Source organism: Hemibagrus wyckioides, linkage group LG22 (assembly GCF_019097595.1).
Source record: "Hemibagrus wyckioides isolate EC202008001 linkage group LG22, SWU_Hwy_1.0, whole genome shotgun sequence".
Lineage (NCBI taxonomy): Eukaryota > Metazoa > Chordata > Actinopteri > Siluriformes > Bagridae > Hemibagrus > Hemibagrus wyckioides.
Genome location: NC_080731.1, coordinates 9,651,261 through 9,678,908, shown reverse-complemented (window position 1 = coordinate 9,678,908; position 27,648 = coordinate 9,651,261). Strand labels below are relative to the sequence as shown.

General features: G+C 41.8%; 1 protein-coding gene across 1 annotated transcript; it reads right to left on the bottom strand.

Moving 5' to 3' along the window:
- Positions 1 to 1,118: 1,118 nt before the first annotated feature.
- Positions 1,119 to 15,895, bottom strand: si:ch73-337l15.2 (glutathione hydrolase 6). The gene is made up of 4 exons (XM_058375205.1): positions 15,646 to 15,895; positions 9,839 to 10,212; positions 9,625 to 9,738; positions 1,119 to 7,229 (listed from the first exon to the last, which is right to left on the bottom strand). Exons 1-4 carry the CDS (start codon positions 15,762 to 15,764, stop codon positions 5,983 to 5,985), a joined length of 1,854 nt encoding a protein of 617 aa, XP_058231188.1. The 5' UTR covers positions 15,765 to 15,895; the 3' UTR covers positions 1,119 to 5,982.
- Positions 15,896 to 27,648: the final 11,753 nt, after the last annotated feature.

Sequence of the window (27,648 nt, the reverse complement as noted above, 5' to 3'; positions counted from 1 at the left end):
AAATCTCATACCAATTTCCTTCTGCACTACACGTCCTCTACGGTCCTGTTGGACGTACTGAAAGGCCTCTCTCACCGATGAAAGGCGCAAATCGGAAATTAAGCAAAGATGAATGATCACGGATGACACTGTAGCATATTTCAAAGCATATTTCAAAGCTCTCCTGCTAAGAGGAATGACTGACAAGTGGAGAACAGAAACAGGCATCTAACCAGATGCTTATGTTTATGAACAGCCATGTCAATAAATTACTCTGTAGCACATTGCGCTGGAGGCACTGCATATCCTCTGATGTTGAACTACTAATCTGCAGTGATACAAATAATATACTGCTAAATCAATAAGGCTGCTGGTTTTATAAGATGTCTGTATCACGCTCTCAGAAGACTGGATGCCGCAGCTGCCAAAATTAAGGAGACTCTCAATTATTTTATACTAAACTGATATTAACATTCCTTTAATGTTTTTTTCTCCTAATTTGGTCGTTACTAAACCCTGCCACTAGCTACCTCTGTTTCATCACATAATATCAGCATCTCAGCCACTGTATCTCATCACACTGCTGCAAATTCCAACCATTTTCCATAAGGCTGAGCTCGCAATAGGGCTAGTGTCAGTCTAATCAACAAGAGACAGAAGACTGCAATCATTTCCACACAGGAAACACGGCCACTTTTGCTCTCTTTACTCTGAGCCCTACATGACCGTATCATCTTCATGGTTCAGACTCCAATGATTTCCCAATGATATGTCAAGTGCTTTTCTCTTGCACCACCCAGGAGTCTTAATATTACAAATATGAACATGCAGTTAGAAGCAGTCGAGAATGAAGCGGAAATCGAGGAAGAGTGTTCAGGACGCAGCTTCACACCTACATAAACCATAACAACATGAATATTTCCTACAGCCTTATTCCAAAAGCCATTAGCTGTCATGAGGATTTTTGTCTTGTCTTGTCTTGTCTTGTCTTTTGTCTTGTCAAGTTGATATAACACCTGAACCATTTCCATTTTATTTGTATTGCCCAAATAAATATGATATTACCAATAAAGATGTTTACAGAAATCCAGATTTAGATTCTGTACTGCTCTGTAGTGCCTCCAGATATGAAAACAGAAATAATCAGTATAATAATCAATGCCACATGGTAAAAGTTGACACTGTCATTACATAAAAGCTGCATTTAATGTGCATCATAAAGAAATGGGATGAAAATATAGATCATCAGCTGGTTAAGTGTTTACTGTTTATTCCCCTATTTTGCTGCTATAGTAACTTTTATTCTTCTTAGGAAGTCTTTTATTTTGGAACATTCTGTAGCTTTTGGGATTTGTGTTCATTCAACCACAAGAGCATTAGCGAGGTCGGGCACCGACACGCACTCGGTGTTCCAGTTCATCCCAAAGGTGTTCAGTGGGGTTGAGGTCAGGTGTCGGTGCAGTCCACTCGAGTTCTTCTGCTCCAACCCTCAGTTTTTACACAGAGGTCATGTTCTGCTGGAACGGGTTTGGACTCGACCTCTTTACTCAGTGAAGAAGAATCTTAACGTTGCAGCATACAAGGACATTGCAGACAGTTGCTTCCAGCTTGATGGCAAAAATTTGGGGAAGACTCTCATATTGGGTGTAATGATCAGGTGTCCACATACTTTTTGCCATAGAGTTTATAGAGCTGACTGAAATAATGATCATTACCATTATACAGTAGTGTATACATAATAATCTATAACAAAAACATTTTTCAGCCACAAAAATAGCATGAATTACAAACTTCTTATCAACACTGAAGCTGAAATAATAAATAAATAAATAAATAAAATCAGAATAAATGCAATAAAACCTGAAATTCTGCACTCACACTGGATTAAATGGCAGAAAGAATGCTGAGGTCATGATATGTCACAAAAATATGTGCACAGATAGATTTTTACTAATATTTTATTCATATTGAAACTCAATACCTATTATTTAGAGCTTTGCGGGAAACAACAGTGCTAACTCCCTTTAGTGTTTTGAATAATTCAGGGCTGGCCTTTGTACATTGTTGCTCTCAAATCTCTAGCTGAGGCTTAAAATCATATATTGTGTGATTATTATTGTATATTCATTACGTGGCATTCATGACCTGCGTGACAGCACCTCAGTGGGAGACGCCGGCAAAGCTTCTATACAGGCGGAGCTGATCGTAACATTTTAATTCAAACATGACCTTAATATTCACAGACTCCCTGCCACTCAGAATGAATGTATAACTGCAGCATGGGTGATAAGGAGGCCTCCCTTTGATGAAAAACCTACAGGTTACAGACACAGAGGAAGAGAAACAGAATAAAAAAAAACATCATCCAAAAGAAAATAATTAACGATGTTAATTCGATGGAAGTCAATCGTGCACATGATGAGACATTAAAAACGCTGCATAATGCGGTTGATAAAGTAGAATCAAATCTGTTATGACAAGCCTTCGAAGAAACTTGTTCTAATCAGAGGATAATAATTAGATTTTTTTATGATGATCATAATATCTGCAGATATGTTGTGAAAGAAAAATATCGGCGAGAATCAAGGGGAAGGTGTACAAGACAGTGGTGAGACCCGGCCATGCTGTATGGTTTAGAGGCAGTGTCACTGAGGAAGAGACAGGAGTCAGAGCTGGAGGTAGCAGAGCTGAAGATGTTGAGGTTCTCTTTGGGAATGACACGGTTGGACAGGATTAGGAACGAGTACATCGGAGGGACGGCTCATGTTGGACGTTTGGGGGACGAAGTTAGGGGGGCCAGATTAAGGTGGTTTGGACATGTTCAGAGTGAGTATATTGGTAGGAGAATGTTGGACATGGAGCTGCCAGGCAGGAGGCAAAGAGGAAGGCCAAAGAGGAGGTATATGGAGGTAATAAATGAGGATATGAGGCTTGTGTTGAGGATGCAGAAGATAGGGATAGGTGGAGAGAGATAATTCGCTGTGGTGACCCCTGAAGGGAAAAGCCGAAAGAAGAAGAATATCTGCAGATATGTAAATGTGACGTTTTCTTAGCTGAACTAGGAGAAAGAAGTCATTCTGAAACATCCTGATCCGTGATGCATTTTGTGATGCAAAGGAGGAGGAGAGGAAGGACACAGCACAGTGGGTCAGAGGGAGGAAAATCAAAGCCTACAGCGGAAGCCCGACAAAGACGGACCACATCTTTTACAATCAGAGGAAAGGAAAAGATTCTGCTTCCACAGCAATAATGGAAGCAATTTTTTCCATCAGAGAAGACCCGCTCACCTGCAGCGTGAAAAATCAAGATTTATCAAAGGGGGATGGGGAACGCAGATAACCCCTAAGGCAGCACTCTGATAAGAGATGTGTGAAGCACGGCATCAATATACACGCCTTGTACACATTCATCTAAATTAATGTAACAAGCCCGCAGCTCTCCGGAGGTTGGAAGATAATGTCGTCTGTCTGCGGATAGACCGGATTTGCATAGCACAGAGCGCATGAGGAGCTAATGGCTTTCACGTTTATAATTTACGCTTAATACAAAACGCACCTGCAGAAATATCTGTCCTGTCGTAACCTTCAGTAATTACGCGAGTGAGGCGGCGGTACGGATTGCTGAAATGAGCGCGTGTTTAAGCGCAAGTTTAAGCTAACCTCATTAGGTTATCCGAATGAAGAATCGGTTCTCAGTTGTTGGGGTGAGTCAGCCGTGGAGTCTTTAATACACCAGGAGTTAAACTTAGTCAAGGTTTTAGGTACATTACACTCCAGTGTCAACTGACTGGATAAACACACATCAACAACACCTCTTAAATAAACAGACTGCAATTCATTACAAAAACAAAAGACATTCAAGTTCACACAATGCACAGAACATTTTCACTCCTAGAAATGAATTAGACTTAATTGGAATAATAATAAAAAAGGTTGTAATTGCATAACCCCAAAAGCCGTCCTTTTAAAAAGGATAGAGCATTCATTTGAGCTTGTTAATAAAGAATTATATATCATTAGCGCATGATGTCAGGAGCTGAGTTAATGACCTGAGTTTATTGCTCTCTTTTTCCCCTCTAGTGGCTCTTTTTTCCAATCTTTCAATTCAATTACGCTCCGTAAGACGATTTTCATTTAGATGACGGATTTTAAATTGTTTTGGTGGACCTGATCAGAACCTTTATTGGGACATGTCTGGCCCAGAGGTCGTATGTTTGACCTTCTTCCTCTAATACGTCGTGTATTTAGCTGGGAAGAAATGTCTGGACTAATCACACAATATTCTTCTGTGCAACATTTACTGGGGAAATAAACTTATATTTATATTTAGATTTGGATTTTAATGACACTTTATTAACAGCTTTTTGGAAACATGATCCAGAAACAGGATGCAAACTACTCATGACATCACTTCCTGAAACAGTTTGGTTAGGACGGTTTTCACAACATGTATCAAAGACTCTGGTCGGTAGTCAAAAGTCTTAAGAAAATATATTTAGCATGTATTTTATTGCTCTATCTTTCTTCGCTATGTTAATATACACAAAGAATAAATATATACAAACGTACATTCATGCTGCTTACATATCATTGTAGCAGAATTTGTGCTGAATATAGTCTGATTTAGGGAATGTCAAAACATCTCCAGGATCCAAAAAACATTTAAAGGAAATAAAATATCCTCAGTTGGATATAGGACATGTTTATGGTCATTTATAAATCAAATGGCTGCTTCTTGAATGCGTCTGGTCTGCCTTACATGTGCTTAATCCTGGATATGTGAAGCCATCACATCTTTTTTGAACTGCTGGTCATGCTTGGATGGACGCGCTAACTGTCCTCTTGTGTATGCATGAATTCATCGATATCTCGCTTTGCTTAACAGATACAGACGATTTCTCTGCATGGGGGAGAAATGCTATTTTCCCACCTGAAGAGCAAGGCCAGCTATGTGCCATTGAACATGAGGGAACGGATATATCTTTGCTTTTCCAGGATTCGGAATATGATACAGTAAACACTGTTTTGGACTAGCGATAATGGACGAGAGCAAAAACGAAGTTGACACAAAATTTAACAAATGCAAATTAAACCTAATACTAACCACATGTGTAAAAATGCGTTCAGCAATAAACCTAGGGGAATAAATAGGAGATCGCTGAAATGTGCAGAGATTAAATTGATGAACAGTCTGCTTACCTGATTAGTCTTCCTTGTTCGGGAAGAATGAAGCCTTGTTAAATGCTTCTACATCAATGCTGGACAGCTGAGCTGAGGGAAGTCTGTTTTACATTGTGCGATTTCAGCAGGCTTTTAAGATCATTACTTGTCACGCTGTACAAAATAATCCTGATATCATTCGCTAACAGAGTGTTTGATAAAGTGGTCTCTATTTCAGTTTACAGGATGGAGATTCTCCAAGTATACCCCTGAGATTAATGTCAAATGACTACTTTGTGCTTACGTGATCGATCAGTGCAGAAAACGGGGCAGCGTAAACAAGTTATTTTGTTTGTCTCAACAGTGCCACTACTGTTTATAGCTGTACTGAGACGATACAGCTTTCAGATGGCTTTTAGATTTATGCTGCAGCTGAGAATTTAATCAGATAAATTGTATTGAACAGTGACACAATCGCAACTTTTTTTATTATGCATTCTAACATCGCCAAACTCAACTCACGACCGAAGAATTCTTTCATGATTTTATGATGTGATTTTTGTCTGAGACAGCAAAAACTGCACAGTGCAAACTCGGCTAAAAGGTGCTTCCTTCGGTAGCCATATGTGTGACTGGAAGACGGCAAAACCAACTGATCTCTCGTTCACCTTCTGTACTTCTGTTCACCTTTTACTACTGTAAAAATCTGAAGAACACCATGATTGGTGAACTGATGGACTAAAATGGATGACTGATTAGACTCATTAAACTCATTTTCATTTTCTTTCTTGTCAAGGAACGTGATAAATATTCACGCTGCTGGACTGCAAAGACACGGAAACTGTCAGTAGCCATCAATATGAGCATTAGCAGCTGGAGCTCCATATGCGCCAACGTGGTTTGCATGTAACCGCATTAGCAAGGATAGAGAATGATCCGAGCACTCGTCCACCTGCTGGAGCTCACGTCCTACGTCGGAGAACCGCGCGTAGATGTCCGAGTCGTTTAAAATGGAAGACAGACAAAAACCCGAAGTTGTTCCCGGCTCTAGATGGAGGAGAGGGAAGCTAAGAGTTTCTTTAGGAGACATTTCTAAATCAATCCTGTTGTGCAAAAGAACAGCAGCATTAAACACAGCTGAAAGCCCTCCAGTAACGGCGACTACTTCTACTTCCTTTTCTTTTCCGTTGCCTTCATTACGAGAGGAGTCGTCCTGAGTGAGTCTTAGAACCAGCGGAATGTTGAAGTGAGCAGAGTTTGCGCTAAAGCTGTTAAGGAGAATACCATTGGATGGCAAAAATTGCCCGGATCCCCACGTGCTGTTGAGTGAAGCTGACACAATGACAAAATCACCAGACTGATCCAGCACAGCAATGTGACTGTTTTGGGTATTAAGAGAAAATGTGTCTACGAGGCCTGGGTACTTCTGAGCCAGGTCTGAACTGTCGTGTACTTGAATCAAGTTTAAGAGATCTCTGTAGGCAGCAGAGGTCCTGTTAAAATCTGCACCATCCTGAAAGGAGAGGCTTTGCTGCCTGACTTGCTCTAATATATCAGATAGCATCTGGCCTGAGAGAGGCAAACTGGCTGAAAGGACAGAATATTTCTCTCCCTCGACGATAACAGAGTCATTGATTTCTCCACGGCTGTGCTGAATGGCGGCTAAGAAGGCTGGCCTCTCGCTCGGGGAGAGGTCTTCGGACAATTTCACGGCCAGCGTTTCTAGGAAATTGTTCTCATTCAGGCTGGCGCTCTGCAAAAGCTCTGACAGATTCTGATTTTTGACGATCGCTCCAACCGATTTCACGCGGCCGGTTGCATCACAGAACAGGTCGCACAGCTTGGAAACCAGTATTTGCTCCTTATGGCTTTCCAAAGCCTTGGCGAGGACGTCGTCTATGAGGAACCCTTCCTGTGCTAATGTTATGGCTTCTTTGAAAAGTCTTCTCCATTCGGCTCGCCCCTGCTGGGAGTGGAGCTCTCGGATACCTTGCAGTACAGATGGGACTGATGACTTCTGGGGTGTGGTGGAACGTATTGTCTTGAGTGAGCCGGATGTGTTGTTGTACAGGATGGCTGAGAATACACCACCTTAAAAAAAGCGCCATGAAAATAATAATGGTTAATTCAAGGTTTTACACATTTATGTAAAGTATATGGCTTTATACGAGATCTGAAAATCTGACACTCCTCCTAGACCGTGCATAAAAATAAACTAAATTTAAGTTAAAAAATAAAAGAGTGAATATAAATAAATAGAGATAATAGAATATAATGTACAATATTTTACAATTAATAGCATGATGCGTAATTACGTTATGCAGAATGTGTAAATATTACAGAATGGATAGTGATGTATTTAACATACGGCTGAGTTACATGCTTTAACACGTAAAGTGCAGTGTGCAGAATTTCAATGGAGTAAATGAGTCTTTACAGAATCCTAAAAGATTTGGAAGATGGACATGTCTGTATTGAGGAGTCTGATGGCCTGAGGGATGAAGCTTCTTCCTTCTGGAGTCTCTCGGTTTTTGCCATCGGACTGCAGAAGCACTTGCCTGATTGCAACAGGCTGAACCGGGGTTTAAGTGTTTCAGAAATTACCATAAAAGTGAAACTCCATGCAACAAAATAAATACAATCCATCTCATATACCAAGGTTATTTGTCATTGTGTGCTCTTAGTCAAGGTTGACTCTTCTAAGACTCATTACATGAGAACTATTAATTATCATACTAACTGAATAATCAATAACAATTATGCATGAGAGGGCCACTGCGAGCCACTTATTAACCTCCTGAAGAGCCATTACTGGTCCAACTGCTAACCTGAATTGAAAAAATACATGCTACTACTGTATATAAACTACTGCTTTTTTACTTTAATGGACTATTATCTAACTTTTCTGGACATATACTGATATTTTGAATGAATAATTAAAAAAAACACTCTTCCTTTCTGAACTTTTCATAATAATTTCAAAATGTTCATGTGGAGTTAAATTCAGACCACAGGTTTGCTATAGGTTTCCAGTGTGGACAATGGGATGGTCATTGCCATTGATGTTTTCTCTTTTTCTCAACTCAAGATTATTATGTGTCACGTACACAGCTATATACAGTGTTGTGAAAACCTGGTCATTCCTTCTTAGCATATAAATAAACTAAAAAGAAATTTTAGTTGCCAGTCGGTGTTGATTTGGAAATATCTTGAGCTCATCATCGTGTTATAAGCCTTTAGTTACCTATGGATAGTTCTGAAACTCCTGGCAGTGGGAACCAGCGGGAATTCATTATGCCATCAATACATGGACTTTTCTGGACACGCATCACCTCTACCATATTTATTTATTTGTTTATTTTCATACTCTACAATTGCACACCTTATTCATGACAGTCATTATATTGTTTTCCATACACTTTTCTCCCTTTCCCACCTTTCCCACATCTTATTGTATTTTTACTGTAATTCTATTCTTACAATATTCTCTTTTCGTCCACCAAAGCATGCTTGTTTTTTGCACATTACTCATCTTGTATTCATCTAATTCTCTATATTTATTCCTTAAATCTCTGTATTTAGTATTTTTCTGCTATATTTTGTTAAATTGTGTAATATTTTGTTATTTGTTATATGTTTTTGTTATATTTTTGTACCCTTAAATCCAGGTATTTTTGTATTTTTTATTTTATTATATTCCTTTTTATTCTATCTATTACCTATGCTTGTGGATACTGCTGGAAGCTGTAAATTTCCCTTTGGGATGAATCTATCTATCTATCTATCTATCTATCTATCTATCTATCTATCTATCTATCTATCTATCTATCTATCTATCTATCTATCTATCTATCTATCTATCTATCTATCTATCCCTCTATCTATCTATCTATCTATCAGGTGCTGTGTGCTCTCAGGAAGGGCTTCTTTCTTTCTTGTTGAGTTTAACAGTTGATGTGTAAAAAAAACAAGAATAATCTAGATTGTTTTCCCTCCTTCACCATTCCCTGCTGTGTGGGAGGACACACAGCATTTATGTAAAATATTCTTCAAGGGTGTCAATCATTTGGGTTAGAACAAAAAACAAATAAATTTCTGCTTTTGGTAAAAGCATTTTTGCTCATTTTTTATGAAAGGTGCCAATAATTCTGGAGGGCACTGTAAATAAATGCCTCATACAAAATTCATATTCATTATGAGCTTACCCATTTCCATGTTTTAGATCTAAATTATCAACCCTAGAGAAAATAAAACCACTAGGCGAATGTGTGTTCATAGTGCCTCCCGTAAAATTGCGGCAGCACCGGATAGGACCCAGGTCTAGCATAAATGAATTGAAAATTCAGTGCTGTAAGTGTTCAATTAAATATAGTAGCTCATAAAATAAAAACCTATTGTGATTGTAGGCATTGCTCTCAATGTATTATTATTATTTATTATTACATTATTTGATTCGTAGATGCTAAAATGAAGCTATTTTACTAACCAACTCCTGCTGTGTGTGGATGGACGACTCCCAAGCACAGCAGAGAAGCGATAGCTGCATCCACCACGTTTCCTCCTTCCTGGAGAAGAGTCTTACCAATGCTGGAACACTTAGCTGCACAAGACAACTTCATGAAAACAGTGAGAAGCTAATCCGTCTAAAAATATAGTTCTGAAGGAACAAAGGTCCTGAAGTAGAGAAAAACAATCCAGACCTGAGGCTGTCAGAACAACAGCATGGTGGTACAGTGCAGTGTGCTGATGTTGGTGGCGATCTTCTCCATCACGGTGCTCATCATCATGGTGCTCGTCATCATGGTGCTCGTCATCATGGTGTTCGTCGTCATGGTGATCGTCATCATGGTGCTTGTCATCTTCCTCCACAGTGGTATGGTGATGGTGGTCGTCATGCTCCATTGAAATATTCATGATGTTGGTTCCTGCATTGTGAAGCTCATCAGGATCAGGCCACCATTCGTACCACTGAAGAAGCCCGAACAGCAAGACGATAGCCAGGAGAACCAGAGCCACTGACACACGGAAGCACGTGAGTCTCTTTCCAGCTTTATCCTGCAGTCTATTCGCACGCCTGAGGGAATACAAGATATAATAAATATACAAGGTGTAATAAATAAGAAATAACACACCATGGTTTTCTACAAAAATAATGCACTCTGGGTTGTTGCAAGTGGATTATAACAGCTTGGTTCAAAATCTATTATTTTACTTACATCAATTACACTCCTTTACTTACACCAGTTATTTGCCAATAACTTTTATTTCATTAATAAAAAACACACAATGCACTTTAATGGTTCGTAGTTATGATTATTGCTATAAGACAAGCTAGTTCCTCTTATCACTTATGTTAGACAAGCTATAAAAAGTTTCATCATCAGTCTATCAATTCTCTCATTCTCTCTCTCTCTGTCTCTCTCTCTTTCAGTTAATGAAACAAAAAAAAACCTCAGCTTGTCATGATTTTGAGAAATCTCAAAGTGCAAAGCTCTATAGCCTGAAGACGTTCCTGTGTCAGGAAAGTTACCGACTGTTCCAAAGTGCTGACAGCTTTTGAGACTCCTTCCATAAATGTTACAGAACCTTTCCTAACAGAAAGTTTCACAACAATCCTTCTTTGTGATCTGGTTATTATTAGATTTCGAAATCCCTATACAAGTCCCTATATGTGAGCGGTTACTATAGGGAAGATAATGCATAAGAACTAGTGCTGTGTTCATATTACACTGCTGTCAGAGCTGTGATGTAGAAAATGAATGCTTGAGTAATGCTTTTCTGATGCATGGATTCAATTGTGCTGTGTTTTAATGTCAGACAGTGAGGAAGGAAAGGGGGAAATTCTGGAGAGATGAAAATTTTACACTTGAATGAATCATTAGGTTTAAAGCAAGGTTTGGGTTAAAATTCACAAGAGACACTTTCCAAAGAGAGGTAGACAAACCGGATCAGACATGTTATGTAGAACCAAAATGGCATGTTATTGTCATAAACAGTGTCTCACACCAAGCTGTGATACAGACTGTTACCAATCTGGCTAAATATTCAGTCTACAAAGCCTTTATCACATCAAACAGACACGGCCACTGGTTACGTCTTTGAACCATCGTAAAAGGTGTGCCAAAATACAACACACCACAGGCTCTCGTGTATCATCTGTCAGTGTGTATCATCTATCATCATGTATCATCTATCATCAGGAGATCAAGAGGTCGAATCCTGAAGATGCCACGGCCGTCTGAGGCACAGCTGGGAGTCCAAGAGACTGAAACTGGCCGTGCTCTCTCCCCTGTCAATGAGAGTGATGCTAGACAATCGTGGGTTTCTGTGAGCTCATGTATACAGAACAGGGCAGTTAGCACTTCAAACGCATTCAGCTACCCTGGGACGTTGCATTAGCAGCATTTCAAAAAGATGCAGCAGCTTGTGATGCCTTTCTGCAGAAGCTTTTCCCTCTCTGATAGGCAGCTGCTGTGTGATAGAGGAGAATTGGCTTAACTGGAGATCTCTCTCTATATATACACATATAATAGAGAGAGAGATACATACATATATATATATATATATATATATATATATATATATATATATATACATACACTGATCAGCCATAACATTATGACTACTGAGAGTTGACGTGAATAAGACTGATTATCTCCTCATCATGGCACCTGTTAGTGGGTGGGATATATTAGGCAGCAAGTCAACATTTTGTCCTCAAAGTTGATGTGTTAGAAGCAGGCAAAATGGACAAGTGTAAGGATTTGAGCGAGTTTGACAAGGGCCAAATTGTGATGGCTAGACGACTGGATCAGAGCATCTCCAAAACTGCAGCTCTTGTGGGGTGTTCCCGGTCTGCAGTGGTCAGTATCTATCAAAAGTGGTGAATCGATGACAGGGTCATGGGAAGCCAAGGCTCATATATTTTACAGCAGGGATTTCTACACTATAAGTGAGGACACATTTCACACATAGGCATTGAGAGACTAGGTAATATAACCTCATAACTGGCGCTAAAATGTACAACCGTTTAGGCAGTTTTTAGTTTTATATGCGTCAAAATGTGTGCAACATACTAAATCATTGGGCCGGCCATCGCCAACTGCTGTAATGCTGTGCAGAACATAAGACAAGGTCGGACAATCTCAGTGAATAGCCCTTCACTTTAATGCACTCAGCTGCCTTGCATTCTCTCTATCTCTAAGTATTACCATAGATAGATAGATAGATAGATAGATAGATAGATAGACAGACAGACAGACAGACAGACAGACAGACAGACAGACAGACAGACAGATAGATAGATAGATAGATAGATAGATAGATAGATAGATAGATAGATAGATAGATAGATAGATAGATAGATAGATAGATAGACAAACAGACAGACAAACAGACAGATAGCTAGACAGACAGACAGACAGACAGACAGATAGACAGATAGATAGATAGATAGATAGATAGATAGATAGATAGATAGATAGGTGGATAGATAGATAGATAGATAGATAGATAGATAGATAGATAGATAGATAGATAGATAGATAGATAGATAGATAGATAGATAGATAGATAGATTATAATATTAATAAAATAATAATAAAAAAATTTGTTTAAAGCACTGTTTAAAGAAAAAAATGGGGTGGGTGGGATTTTTCAAGCCAGAGAAGTGTATTTGATCTGACACTAATAAACGTAATAAATGCATCATTTAAAAAAAAACATTATAGGCTATTTCTCATTTTGGACCAACATGCCAAATAAAGAGTACTATATTACACTAGATTACTGTGAGGATATGACAGGATTGTAGTGAATTATTCAGTAGGATTATACAGTAGGGTCAATTATTCAGTGGGTGCCTACCTTTTATAAAGCATAGCTGAAGATTTTATTCAAACAAAAAAAAGAAAAAGGAAAATAGATTTATCATACAAGTCATCAATTAAAATTAGTAATGTTATGTAACATGACTTTGCAGCAGAATCACACACACACACACACACACACTCACACCCACACATATCCACACACATATAGTTTCATTGTTCTTATACATTATCCTCCATGTTAGTAGTCCTTGCTTACAGCCATCCGTTCAATTCCCATTCATTCCGCTGATATATGAGCGTCTTAAATAAGTAAAGCTGTAAAGGCTATACATAGTGCTTCCTAATACTGTTTTGAATACATAATTATCACTTTAGTTTGGAAGACATGTAAATCATTCATTCCTCTAGGTTACTGCCTTCTTAAATAAGAGATGTTCATTAGAATCGTATTGGAACTGTTTAACATTTTTTTATGGAGATTTAGCAAATATACTTGGATACACAAGTTCTTGATAAATATTTTTTTCCAAATCTAAAAGATGCATTCTTAGTAATAACAGACTAATACCATGCACGAAAGAGGACAAAAAGTACCTTGAAAAAAAAGAGCCTTGAATTGAAGCCTCTTGCTCATGAATACTAGATAAAAACATACCTTAGCCTTAAATCAAGAGGCTTTACTGTCTTCATCACAGACACACTGTATGCACTTACAATTTGCCTTTCGTTTTTAAAATTTTATTAGCTTTATATGGTTAAAGGTTTCCCATTTCACACTATGCACAGTAAAAGTGACTCGGCCTTTTCTTTGCTGCTACACGTTTCTGAGAAGGCTTTCTACTACATTTCGGAGCATGGCTTTGGGATTTGTACTCATTCAGCCTCAAAAGCATTAGTGAGTGCTGATTTTGAGTGAAAAGTTCATCTTTCAAGGTGTTCAGCGGGGTGAAGGTCAAGGCTCTGTGCAGGCCACTGGGGGTCTTCCACTCTGACAAAGCAAACCATGCATTCGAGGACCTCACTTTGTACTCAGAGGCACTGTGATGCTGGAACAGGCTTGGGCCTCTCACTTGAATGAGTTAACCTTGGGTCATTGTAAAAAAACAGAAAACAAAAAAACAACAGAAATCTGATGTTTTGCACTGTACCCCCTTGTTAACATTCTTATTTCACATGAATACACACAAATCAACTTTCTACTGCAACAACCACCTGTACCTGCTGAGAGAGAGTAGGTACAGGTGATCATTGACATGATGATCACTTATGATCACTGACAGTTGAAGTGTATAAGACTGATTATCTCCTCATCATGGCACCTGTTAGTGGGTGGGATATATTAGACAGCAAGTGAACATTTTGTCCTCAAAGTTGATGTGTTAGAATCAGGAAAAATGGGCTAGCATAAGGATTTGAGCGAGTCTGACTAAGGGCCAAATTGTGCTAGATGACTGGATCAGAGCATCTTTAAAACTGCAGCTCTTGTGCGGTGTTCCTGGTCTGCAGTGGTCAGTATCTATCAAAAGTGGACCAAGGAAGGAACAGTGGTGAACCGGTGACAGGGTCATGGGTGGTAAAGGCTCATTGATGCATGTGGGGAGTGAAGGCTGGCCCATGTGGTCCGATCTGACAGATGAGCTACTGCTGCTCAAATTGCTGAAGAAGCTGGTTCTGATAGAAAAGTGTCAAAATACACAGTGCATCACAGTTTGTTGCATATGGGGCGGCATAGCCGCAGACCAGTCAGGATGCCCATGCCGACCCCTGTGCACTGCCGAAAGTGCCAACAATGAGCACGTGAGCATTAGAACTGGACCATGGATCAATGGAAAAAGGTGGCTTGGTCTGATGAATCATGTTTTCTTTTACATCACGTGGATGGCCGTGTGCATGTGCATCGTTTACCCGAACGCACTATGGGAAGAAGGCAAACCGGTGTAGGCAGTGTCATGCTTTGGGCAATGTTCTCCTGGGAAACCATGGAGTGGATGTCCCACCTTGCACCTCACAGGACTTAAAGGATCTGCTGCTAACATCTTGGGGCCAGACACCACAGCACACCTTCAGGAATCTAGTGGAGTCCATGCATCGACGGGTCAGGGCTGTTTTGCCAGCAAAAGGGGGACCAACATAATATTAGTCATAATGTGGCTTATAATGTTGTGCCTGATCGGGTGGTCATAATGTTATGCCTGATTGGTGTAGATTTATAGAATGCTTACGAATGATTTATAAAGGCATCACATGTTCCAAAGCGTTATCAGTTCCTCCTGGATTTGGTCTTCTTTTACTTCTATTCTGAATTTTTAACATTTCTTCAGTGTGAAAGTGCTTCAACAGCTGAGTAGTAGGGTTTCTTTTATTCTCGGTTCTAGGGAAGTCTAGGGTTTGTGAAAGCAGTTATGCAAAATATAACCACTTATGAGCTGGCTCTGTATTTATCCTGAGTTAATTAAGGCTTTGGGCCTGAATCTTTCGGTGCTGTGTACAGCGCCATTCAAATACCATCCAAATGAATTCAATCATCAGTGAACGCGTCCAATTATAACTGCTGAACAGTGCAGAGCCTAAATTCCCTTAAACAATGTAAGTATTAGGTTACACAGTGAGGGTGTGTAATAAACTGATGCCGATAGTGTACATTACAACACAGTGAGCTGTGGATCGTCACTTACTGCTTGAAGTAGACTGTCACTTGTTCTTCATCGCTGTCCTCCTCGTATGCGCGATCGGTTTCTGTTTCCTCATGAATATCTGTGGCCAGCTTCATGTACCGAACCTCGCACTGCACCATTTTAACTCAAACATTAATAACGCGACACACAATGTGTGACATGCGCTTGAGAGTGTCGTAGTTTCCTTTTGTTTGGAAAGCAAAATTCATGTGCTATTTCCGGCTTGACCTGCCACTCCTGTCCGGATCTCACCTGCGCTCAGCTGACATACAGGAGCGACCTGTCTGGGAGGCGCATGCAAATGAGGCTCATGCATATTCCAAACGCGCGCGAATCATTGGTGAGTTCACAGTCTCGATGATTTCTTATTCATTTATTCATCTTCCGTACGCGGCGCGCTCCTTTTATCAGAAGCATGTTATCTTTGTCTTATTTTGCTTTAAAACAAGATATTCCGTGTTTGTTTCCTTTCCTCGTTTTTCTAAGCTGGTATATAGAAAGGAAAGGAAATTATATACAGAATTTTAAAGTCAGTAGTAAGCTGACTCGCTGTGCTAGTGTAAACATGACTCCGCCCCCTAGGACAGGTATTTTAACAGGCATTTGCTGTAAACCTAACACAGGTGTGTATACACCGATCAGGCATAACATTATGAGCATTGAGAGGTGAAGTGAATAACGCTGATGATTTCCTCGTCATGGCACCTGTTAGTGGGTGGGATATATTAGGCAGCAAGTCAACATTTTGTCCTCGAAGTTGATGTGTTATAAATAAAATGGGCAAGCGTAAGGATTTGCACGAGTTTGACAAGGGCCAAATTGTGATGGCTAGACGACTGGATCAGAGCATCTCCAAAACTGCAGCTCTTGTGGGGTGTTCCCGGTCTGCAGTGGTCAGTATCTGTCAAAAGTGGTCCAAGGAAGGAACAGTGGTGAACCGGTGACAGGGTCATGGGCAGCCAAGGCTCATATATATTACAGCAGGGATTTCTACAGTATAAGTGAGGACACATTTGAGACTAGGTAATATAACCCTATCAGAAGTGGTCCAAAGAACAAAGAATGGTGACAGGGTCATGGGCAGTCAAGGCACAGTGATGCAAGTGGGGAGCAAATAGAAGGCTGAAGGCTGGCCAGTGTGGTCCGATCCAACAGACGAGTTACTGTTGCTTAAATTGTTAATATTGGATCTTATAGAAAGGTGTCGAAATACACAGTGCATCACAGTTTGTTGCGTATGGGGCTGCATAGCCTCAGACCAGTCAGGGTGCCCATGCTGACCCCTGTGCACCACCGAAAGCACCAACAATGGGCACGTGAGCATTAGAACTGGAGCACGGAGCAATGGAAGAAGGTGGTGTAGGAAAACATATTTTGAGGTCACTCTGGAATCTTCACAACAGTGGCCTAGTCTGATGAATCACGTTTTCTTTTAAATCACATGGATGGCCAACTTACAGGACTTGCTGCTAACATCTTGGTGTCAGCACACCTTCAGGAATCAAGTGGAGTCCATGCCTCAACAGGTCAGGGCTGTTTTGCCAGCAAAAGGGGGAGCAACACAATATTAGGCAGGTGGTCATAATGTTATGTGTGATCAGTGTATATCTTGCGTTCAAAATTTCTACCAATTTATGAGGATTTAAGCTTGGCATATAATACAGTTAAGCAGAAAGGTCACAATACAGTATGTTATATATAATATAATACCACGTGCAACATCACTTGGAATATCACATATATATATATATATATATATATATATATATATATATATATATATATATATATATATATTTCACTTCATTTATATGTATTTCTTTTTATATATATTTATTTCTCTTGTAATCTGAATCATAAATCTCATCATAAATCAATCATTTTTTTTTTTTTTTAACAAAAGACTCAAAACACTGTCAGACTGGGCCGGCATTTGTCTCCCAGTGATATTACATTACAGTAAATACAACTGTGTGAAAATGTAAAGCTAAAATACATTTTAAACATAGGTAAAAGTAAATGTGTCCTTTACTACAACCTATGTGCATGTTTCAGATAATGGATATATAATAGATATATGTAATAGATATATAGATATATATTTATATATCAATAAAAGACTATAGCACAAAAAACAGCAATTTGTCTGTACCAGTCCACCATAACTGCACTGAAATGCAATTATTAAAATACATTTTTGCATTAATGTGTGAATCCACATTACAACATCTACTCAAATCAACTTTTTCCCTGACTCATCCATCATAAGTTATAAAAGATGTACATTTTAGTACATTCGGTCAACCCTAAACACATTCACACCTATGAAATATCTGAAATATTTCACAGGAAGCTGCTGTGTCATCCAAATATGCTGATTATAGGAACAGGAAAAGTTATCACGTTCTTTTTCCTTTATTTTTAATGATATTGTGATATCAAAGGGCAAGGTCACTCTCAAAGTCCAACCCTTTTACCCAAATTATACATTATCAGTAAATTAGATATAAATATAAATCATTATAATGTGCTTAATGTCCTCATGCCATCCACTGTTTTGTGTATTTGATCATTCTAGGCTAAACTATTCTTCCTGGTTACTTTGAATTGCGTCACTTATTTAAGAAAATATGCACCCAGTGTCAGAAAGAAACCTTGTAAGAAAGAAGTGCCTGCTTATAATCAAGAGCTCACGTAACACTAGATCGTCACAATTTATCACAAGGCCTTCAAAGAAGCGTGAGAGATGACTGTGACAGGGCCCGGTAAAGCAATTTCAATATCCCGGTGACCTGAGAAGGTGAAAGTGTGATAAGACTTTCAAAGAAGCCTATGATTCCACAGCTTCATTTTCAAGGGCTCGGTGGCTCCTTGCTTTATTTATTTTTTGACATTTGCAGGTAGATTTTCAGGCATGGGGAACGTATTTGAATGTAAAGTCCACATTGTGACACCAGGAGGGCAGACGCACATCAAAGTGTTGATGGGAGATGGAGGCTGAGATTGAACATCTTAACCACTGTGACTGTGAAATGTCATTCACATGACTGTGTGTGTGTGTTGTCTTGGAATCTGTTTCAACATTTATTCTAGATATGACCTGGAAGGTCAATGCTGAAAGGTCTGCTTCTGAATGTCACTGCATTTTAGGAATGCAATGGAAAATAGGTTTTTACCAAGAAAAATAATTGTCTTGTTTTTCTTCTAGGAATATATACACGTACGTGTAATTTTGAGAGTCTGGAAGTATGTACTTTCCAACATCTTAGCTGATATCTCTAGACATAAAATGTGAGTTTGCCATTATGCAAAAAAAAAAAAATAAAAAAAATAAGGAATGAAGTGTTTCTTAATGGACTGAACAGAATCTCAAATGTATAATGAGTTTCTCAGGAATCTCACAGCCCTTGAGGCCTGGAGTATTTTCACAAATTAAGTTGCAAGTTAAACACGTATTACACTTCACAGTGGCTGACACTGTAGCATTTATATGTCTTCATAAAATTTCATTCAAGTATAACATTAATGAAACGTCTTTGATTAGTTTTCTATTACAGTGAATGTGAATCATTTTAATGTCGATAAGATATTTGCTCTTTTATTCATATTTTTCAAGTCTCTCAATGAACTGTAGTGTGCCATACCTCGAGCTTAACCCGTGGCCCAAAGCCTGGTGGTGTGTTTATCACAGTTTTCCTTTGTACAGTAAAGCACACAAAGGCTTTGAGCTCAGTGACTATTTGTGGAGATTAAACAGCTTGCAATACCTGAGGAAGGGTGTGTACAGGAATGAGAGAGTGAGTGGGTGAGTGAGTGAATGAGTGAATAAGTGAGTGAGTGAGTGTGTGAGTGAGTGGCTGAGTGAGAGTGTAAGTGAGTGAGTGAGAGTGTGAGTGAATAAGTGAGTGAGTGAGTGGCTGAGTGAGAGTGTAAGTGAGTGAGTGAGTGAGTGAGAGTGTGAGTGAGCGAGAGTGTGAGTGAGTGTGAGTGAGTGAGTGACTGAATGAGAGTGTAAGTGAGTGAGTGAGAGTGTGAGTGAATAAGTGAGTGAGTGAGTGAGTGAGTGAGAGTGTGAGTGAGTGTGAGTGAGTGAGTGAGTGACTGAATGAGAGTGTAAGTGAGTGAGTGAGAGTGTGAGTGAATGAGTGAGTGAGTGGCTGAGTGAGAGTGTAAGTGAGTGAGTGAGTGAGTGAGTGAGTGAGAGTGTGAGTGAATGAGTGAGTGAGTGGCTGAGTGAGAGTGTAAGTGAGTGAGTGAGTGAGTGAGAGTGTGAGTGAGTGAGTGAGTGTGAGTGAGTGAGTGTGAGTGAATAAGTGAGTGAGTGAGTGGCTGAGTGAGAGTGTAAGTGAGTGAGTGAGTGAGTGAGTGAGTGAGAGTGTAAGTGAGTGAGTGAGTGAGTGAGTGAGAGTGTGAGTGAGTGAGTGAGTGAGTGAGAGTGTGAGTGAGTGAGTGGCTGAATGAGAGTGTAAGTGAGTGAGTGAGAGTGTGAGTGAGTGAGTGAGAGTGTGAGTGAGTGGCTGAATGAGAGTGTAAGTGAGTGAGTGAGAGTGTGAGTGAGTGAGTGAGTGGCTGAGTGAGAGTGTAAGTGAGTGAGTGAGAGTGTGAGTGAGTGAGTGAGTGGCTGAGTGAGAGTGTAAGTGAGTGAGTGAGAGTGTGAGTGAGTGAGTGTGAGTGAGTGAGAGTGTGAGTGAGAGTGTGAGTGAGTGAGTGAGTGAGTGAGTGAGTGTGAGTGAGTGAGTGAGAGTGTGAGTGAGAGTGTGAGTGAGTGAGAGCGTGAGTGAGTGAGTGAGTGAGTGAGAGTGTGAGTGAGTGAGTGAGTGAGTGAGAGTGTAAGTGAGTGAGTGAGTGAGTGAGAGTGTAAGTGAGTGAGTGAGAGTGTGAGTGAGTGAGTGAGTGAGTGAGTGAGTGACTGAGTGAGAGTGTAAGTGAGTGAGTGAGAGTGTAAGTGAGTGAGTGAGTGAGTGAGTGACTGAGTGAGTGAGTGTGTGAGTGAGTGGCTGAGTGAGAGTGTGAGTGAGTGGCTGAGTGAGAGTGTGAGTGAGTGAGTGAGTGAGTGAGAGTGTGATTGAGTGAGAGTGTAAGTGAGTGAGTGAGTGAGTGAGTGAGAGTATAAGTGAGTGAGTGAGTGAGAGTGTAAGTGAGTGAGTGAGTGAGTGAGTGAGAGTGTAAGTGAGTGAGTGAGTGACTGAGTGAGAGTGTAAGTGAGTGAGTGAGTGAGTGAGTGAGTGACTGAGTGAGAGTGTGAGTGAGTGAGTGAGAGTGTGATTGAGTGAGTGAGTGACTGAGTGAGAGTGTGAGTGAGTGAGTGAGAGTGTGAGTGAGTGGCTGAATGAGAGTGTAAGTGAGTGAGTGAGAGTGTGAGTGAGTGAGTGAGTGGCTGAATGAGAGTGTAAGTGAGTGAGTGAGAGTGTGAGTGAGTGAGTGGCTGAGTGAGAGTGTAAGTGAGTGAGTGAGAGTGTGAGTGAGTGAGTGAGAGTGTGATTGAGTGAGTGAGTGACTGAGTGAGAGTGTGAGTGAGTGAGTGAGAGTGTGAGTGAGTGGCTGAATGAGAGTGTAAGTGAGTGAGTGAGAGTGTGAGTGAGTGAGTGAGTGGCTGAGTGAGAGTGTAAGTGAGTGAGTGAGAGTGTGAGTGAGTGAGTGGCTGAATGAGAGTGTAAGTGAGTGAGTGAGAGTGTGAGTGAGTGAGTGGCTGAGTGAGAGTGTAAGTGAGTGAGTGAGAGTGTGAGTGAGTGAGTGAGTGAGTGGCTGAGTGAGAGTGTAAGTGAGTGAGTGAGAGTGTAAGTGAGTGAGTGAGAGTGTGAGTGAGTGAGTGAGTGAGTAAGAGTGTAAGTGAGTGAGTGACTGAGTGAGAGTGTAAGTGAGTGAGTGAGTGAGAGTGTAAGTGAGTGAGTGACTGAGTGTGTGAGTGTAAGTGAGTGAGTGAGAGTGTGAGTGAGTGAGTGAGTGAGTGACTGAGTGAGAGTGTAAGTGAGTGAGTGAGAGTGTAAGTGAGTGAGTGACTGAGTGAGTGTGTGAGTGAGTGGCTGAGTGAGAGTGTAAGTGAGTGAGTGAGAGTGTGAGTGAGTGAGAGTGTGATTGAGTGAGTGAGTGAGTGAGTGACTGAGTGAGTGTGTGAGTGAGTGGCTGAGTGAGAGTGTAAGTGAGTGAGTGAGTGAGTGAGAGTGTGAGTGAGTGAGTGAGTGAGAGTGTGAGTGAGTGAGAGTGTGATTGAGTGAGTGAGTGAGTGAGAGTGTGAGTGAGTGAGTGAGTGAGTGAGTGAGTGAGAGTGTAAGTGAGTGAGTGAGTGACTGAGTGAGAGTGTAAGTGAGTGAGTGAGTGAGTGAGTGAGTGACTGAGTGAGAGTGTGAGTGAGTGAGTGAGAGTGTGATTGAGTGAGTGAGTGACTGAGTGAGAGTGTGAGTGAGTGAGTGAGAGTGTGAGTGAGTGGCTGAATGAGAGTGTAAGTGAGTGAGTGAGAGTGTGAGTGAGTGAGTGAGTGGCTGAATGAGAGTGTAAGTGAGTGAGTGAGAGTGTGAGTGAGTGAGTGGCTGAGTGAGAGTGTAAGTGAGTGAGTGAGAGTGTGAGTGAGTGAGTGAGAGTGTGATTGAGTGAGTGAGTGACTGAGTGAGAGTGTGAGTGAGTGAGTGAGAGTGTGAGTGAGTGGCTGAATGAGAGTGTAAGTGAGTGAGTGAGAGTGTGAGTGAGTGAGTGAGTGGCTGAGTGAGAGTGTAAGTGAGTGAGTGAGAGTGTGAGTGAGTGAGTGGCTGAATGAGAGTGTAAGTGAGTGAGTGAGAGTGTGAGTGAGTGAGTGGCTGAGTGAGAGTGTAAGTGAGTGAGTGAGAGTGTGAGTGAGTGAGTGAGTGAGTGGCTGAGTGAGAGTGTAAGTGAGTGAGTGAGAGTGTAAGTGAGTGAGTGAGAGTGTGAGTGAGTGAGTGAGTGAGTAAGAGTGTAAGTGAGTGAGTGACTGAGTGAGAGTGTAAGTGAGTGAGTGAGTGAGAGTGTAAGTGAGTGAGTGACTGAGTGTGTGAGTGTAAGTGAGTGAGTGAGAGTGTGAGTGAGTGAGTGAGTGACTGAGTGAGAGTGTAAGTGAGTGAGTGAGAGTGTAAGTGAGTGAGTGACTGAGTGAGTGTGTGAGTGAGTGGCTGAGTGAGAGTGTAAGTGAGTGAGTGAGAGTGTGAGTGAGTGAGAGTGTGATTGAGTGAGTGAGTGAGTGACTGAGTGAGTGTGTGAGTGAGTGGCTGAGTGAGAGTGTAAGTGAGTGAGTGAGTGAGAGTGTGAGTGAGTGAGTGAGTGAGAGTGTGAGTGAGTGAGAGTGTGATTGAGTGAGTGAGTGAGTGAGAGTGTGAGTGAGTGAGTGAGTGAGTGAGTGAGTGAGAGTGTAAGTGAGTGAGTGAGAGTGTAAGTGAGTGAGTGAGAGTGTAAGTGAGTGAGTGAGAGTGTGAGTGAGTGAGTGAGAGTGTAAGTTAGTGAGTGAGAGTGTAAGTGAGTGAGTGAGAGTGTGAGTGAGTGAGAGTGTGAGTGAGTGAGTGAGTGAGTGACTGAGTGAGAGTGTAAGTGAGTGAGTGAGAGTGTAAGTGAGTGAGAGTGTAAATGAGTGAGTGAGTGAGTGAGAGTGTAAGTGAGTGAGAGTGTAAGTGAGTGAGTGAGTGAGTGACTGAGTGAGAGTGTGAGTGAGTGGCTGAGTGAGTGAGTGAGTGAGTGAGAGTGTGATTGAGTGAGAGTGTAAGTGAGTGAGTGAGTGAGTGAGTGACTGAGTGAGAGTGTAAGTGAGTGAGTGAGTGAGTGAGTGAGTGACTGAGTGAGAGTATAAGTGAGTGAGTGAGTGAGTGAGTGAGTGAGAGTGTAAGTGAGTGAGTGAGTGAGTGAGTGAGTGAGAGTGTAAGTGAGTGAGTGAGTGACTGAGTGAGAGTGTAAGTGAGTGAGTGAGTGACTGAGTGAGTGAGTGACTGAGTGAGAGTGTGAGTGAGTGAGTGAGTGAGAGTGTGATTGAGTGAGTGAGTGACTGAGTGAGAGTGTGAGTGAGTGAGTGAGAGTGTGAGTGAGTGGCTGAATGAGAGTGTAAGTGAGTGAGTGAGAGTGTGAGTGAGTGAGTGAGTGAGTGAGTGGCTGAATGAGAGTGTAAGTGAGTGAGTGAGAGTGTGAGTGAGTGAGTGGCTGAGTGAGAGTGTAAGTGAGTGAGTGACTGAGTGAGAGTGTAAGTGAGTGAGAGTGTAAGTGAGTGAGTGAGTGAGTGAGAGTGTAAGTGAGTGAGAGTGTAAGTGAGTGAGTGAGTGAGTGACTGAGTGAGAGTGTAAGTGAGTGAGTGAGAGTGTAAGTGAGTGAGTGACTGAGTGAGTGTGTGAGTGAGTGGCTGAGTGAGAGTGTACGTGAGTGAGTGAGAGTGTGAGTGAGTGAGTGGCTGAGTGAGAGTGTGAGTGAGTGAGTGAGAGTGTGAGTGAGTGAGTGAGTGAGTGAGTGAGTGAGTGAGTGAGTGAGTGAGTGAGAGTGTAAGTGAGTGAGTGAGAGTGTAAGTGAGTGAGTGACTGAGTGTGTGAGTGTAAGTGAGTGAGTGAGAGTGTGAGTGAGTGAGTGAGTGAGTGAGTGACTGAGTGAGAGTGTAAGTGAGTGAGTGAGAGTGTAAGTGAGTGAGTGACTGAGTGAATGTGTGAGTGAGTGGCTGAGTGAGAGTGTAAGTGAGTGAGTGAGAGTGTGATTGAGTGAGTGAGTGAGTGAGTGAGTGAGTGTGTGAGTGAGTGGCTGAGTGAGAGTGTAAGTGAGTGAGTGAGTGAGTGAGAGTGTGAGTGAGTGAGTGAGTGAGTGAGAGTGTGAGTGAGTGAGTGAGTGAGTGAGAGTGTAAGTGAGTGAGTGAGAGTGTAAGTGAGTGAGTGAGAGTGTGAGTGAGTGAGTGAGAGTGTAAGTGAGTGAGTGAGAGTGTAAGTGAGTGAGTGAGAGTGTAAGTGAGTGAGTGAGAGTGTGAGAGTGTGAGTGAGTGAGTGAGTGAGTGACTGAGTGACTGAGTGACTGAGTGAGAGTGTAAGTGAGTGAGTGAGAGTGTAAGTGAGTGAGTGAGTGAGTGAGTGAGTGACTGAGTGACTGAGTGAGAGTGTAAGTGAGTGAGTGAGAGTGTAAGTGAGTGAGTGAGTGACTGAGTGAGTGAGTGTGTGAGTGAGTGGCTGAGTGAGAGTGTGAGTGAGTGGCTGAGTGAGAGTGTGAGTGAGTGAGTGAGTGAGAGTGTGATTGAGTGAGAGTGTAAGTGAGTGAGTGAGTGAGTGAGTGACTGAGTGAGAGTATAAGTGAGTGAGTGAGTGAGTGAGAGTGTAAGTGAGTGAGTGAGTGAGTGAGAGTGTAAGTGAGTGAGTGAGAGTGTAAGTGAGTGAGTGAGTGACTGAGTGAGAGTGTAAGTGAGTGAGTGAGTGAGTGAGTGACTGAGTGTGAGTGTGAGTGAGTGAGTGAGAGTGTGATTGAGTGAGTGAGTGAGTGAGTGAGAGTGTGAGTGAGTGAGTGAGAGTGTGATTGAGTGAGAGTGTAAGTGAGTGAGTGAGAGTGTGAGTGAGTGAGTGAGTGAGTGACTGAGTGAGAGTGTAAGTGAGTGAGTGAGAGTGTAAGTGAGTGAGAGTGTAAGTGAGTGAGTGAGTGAGTGAGAGTGTAAGTGAGTGAGAGTGTAAGTGAGTGAGTGACTGAGTGAGTGTGTGAGTGAGTGGCTGAGTGAGAGTGTAAGTGAGTGAGTGAGAGTGTAAGTGAGTGAGAGTGTAAGTGAGTGAGTGAGTGAGTGTGTGAGTGTAAGTGAGTGAGTGAGAGTGTGAGTGAGTGAGTGAGTGACTGAGTGAGAGTGTAGGTGAGTGAGAGTGTAAGTGAGTGAGTGACTGAGTGAGTGTGTGAGTGAGTGGCTGAGTGAGAGTGTAAGTGAGTGAGTGAGAGTGTAAGTGAGTGAGTGAGAGTGTAAGTGAGTGAGAGTGTAAGTGAGTGAGTGAGTGACTGAGTGAGAGTGTAAGTGAGTGAGTGAGAGTGTAAGTGAGTGAGTGACTGAGTGAGTGTGTGAGTGAGTGGCTTTGTGAGAGTGTAAGTGAGTGAGTGAGAGTGTAAGTGAGTGAGTGAGAGTGTAAGTGAGTGAGAGTGTAAGTGAGTGAGTGAGTGAGTGAGTGAGTGAGTGAGTGAGAGTGTAAGTGAGTGAGTGAGAGTGTAAGTGAGTGAGTGACTGAGTGAGTGTGTGAGTGAGTGGCTGAGTGAGAGTGTGAGTGAGTGAGTGAGTGAGTGAGAGTGTGATTGAGTGAGTGAGAGTGTGAGTGAGTGAGAGTGTGAGTGAGTGAGTGAGAGTGTGATTGAGTGAGTGAGAGTGTGAGTGAGTGAGTGAGAGTGTGAGTGAGTGAGTGAGAGTGTGAGTGAGTGAGTGAGTGAGTGAGTGAGTGAGAGTGTGAGTGAGTGAGTGAGTGAGAGTGTGAGTGAGTGATTGAGAGTGTGATTGAGTGAGTGAGTGAGTGAGAGTGAGAGAGTGAGAGTGTGAGTGAGTTAGTGAGTGAGTGAGAGTGTGATTGAGTGAGTGAGAGTGTGAGTGAGTGAGAGTGTGATTGAGTGAGTGAGAGTGTGATTGAGTGAGTGAGTGAGTGAGTGAGTGAGTGAGTGAGTGAGAGTGTGAGTGACTGAGTGAGAGTGTGAGTGAGTGAGTGAGAGTGTGAGTGAGTGAGTGAGTGACAATGAGAGTGTGATTGAGTGAGTGAGTGACTGAGTGAGAGTGTGAGTGAGTGAGAGTTTGAGTGAGTGAGTGAGTGAGCATGTGAGTGAGTGAGAGTGTGAGTGAGTGAGTGAGTGAGTGAGAGTGTGAGTGAGTGAGTGAGAGTGTGAGTGACTGAGTGAGTGAGTGAGTGAGTGAGAGTGTGAGTGAGTGAGTGAGAGTGTGACTGAGTGAGTGAGAGTGTGATTGAGTGAGTGAGTGTGAGTGAGTGAGTGAGAGTGTGAGTGAGTGAGTGAGAGTGTGAGTGAGTGAGTGAGTGAGTGTGTGAGTGAGAGTGTGAGTGAGTGAGTGAGAGTGTGAGTGAGTGAGTGAGTGAGTGAGAGTGTGAGTGAGTGAGTGAGTGAGAGTGTGAGTGAGTGAGAGTGTGATTGAGTGAGTGAGTGAGTTAGAGTGTCAGTGAGTGAGTGTGAGTGAGTGAGTGAGTGAGAGTGTGAGTGAGTGAGTGAGAGTGTGAGTGAGTGAGTGAGAGTGTGAGTGAGTGAGTGAGAGTGTGAGTGAGTGAGTGAGTGAGTGAGAGTGTGAGTGAGTGAGTGAGTTAGAGTGTGAGTGAGTGAGTGAGTGAGTGAGAGTGTGATTGAGTGAGTGAGTGAGTGAGCGTGTGAGTGAGTGAGTGAGAGAGTGAGTGAGTGAGAGTGTGAGTGAGAGTGTGAGTGAGTGAGTGAGTGAGTGAGAGTGTGAGTGAGTGAGTGAGTGAGAGTGTGAGTGAGTGAGTGCGTGAGTGAGTGAGTGAGTGAGTGAGAGTGTGAGTGAGTGAGTGAGTGAGAGTGTGAGTGAGTGAGTGAGAGTGTGAGTGAGTGAGTGAGTGAGTGAGTGAGTGAGAGTGTGAGTGAGTGAGTGAGTGAGTGAGTGAGTGAGAGTGTGAGTGAGTGAGAGTGTGAGTGAGTGAGTGAGTGAGAGTGTGAGTGAGTTAGTGAGTCAGTGAGTGAGAGTGAGAGTGTGAGTGAGTGAGTGAGTGAGTGAGAGTGTGATTGAGTGAGTGAGTGAGTGAGTGAGTGAGAGTGTGATTGAGTGAGTGAGAGTGTGAGAGTGTGAGTGAGAGTGTGAGTGAGTGAGTGAGTGAGTGAGTGAGAGTGTGATTGAGTGAGTGAGTGAGTGAGAGTGTGAGTGAGTGAGTGAGTGAGTGAGTGAGAGTGTAAGTGAGTGAGTGAGTGAGTGAGAGTGTGATTGAGTGAGTGAGTGAGTGAGTGAGTGAGTGAGAGTGTGATTGAGTGAGTGAGTGAGTGAGAGTGTGAGTGAGTGAGTGAGTGAGTGAGAGTGTGATTGAGTGAGTGAGTGAGTGAGTGAGCGTGTGAGTGAGTGAGTGAGAGAGTGAGTGA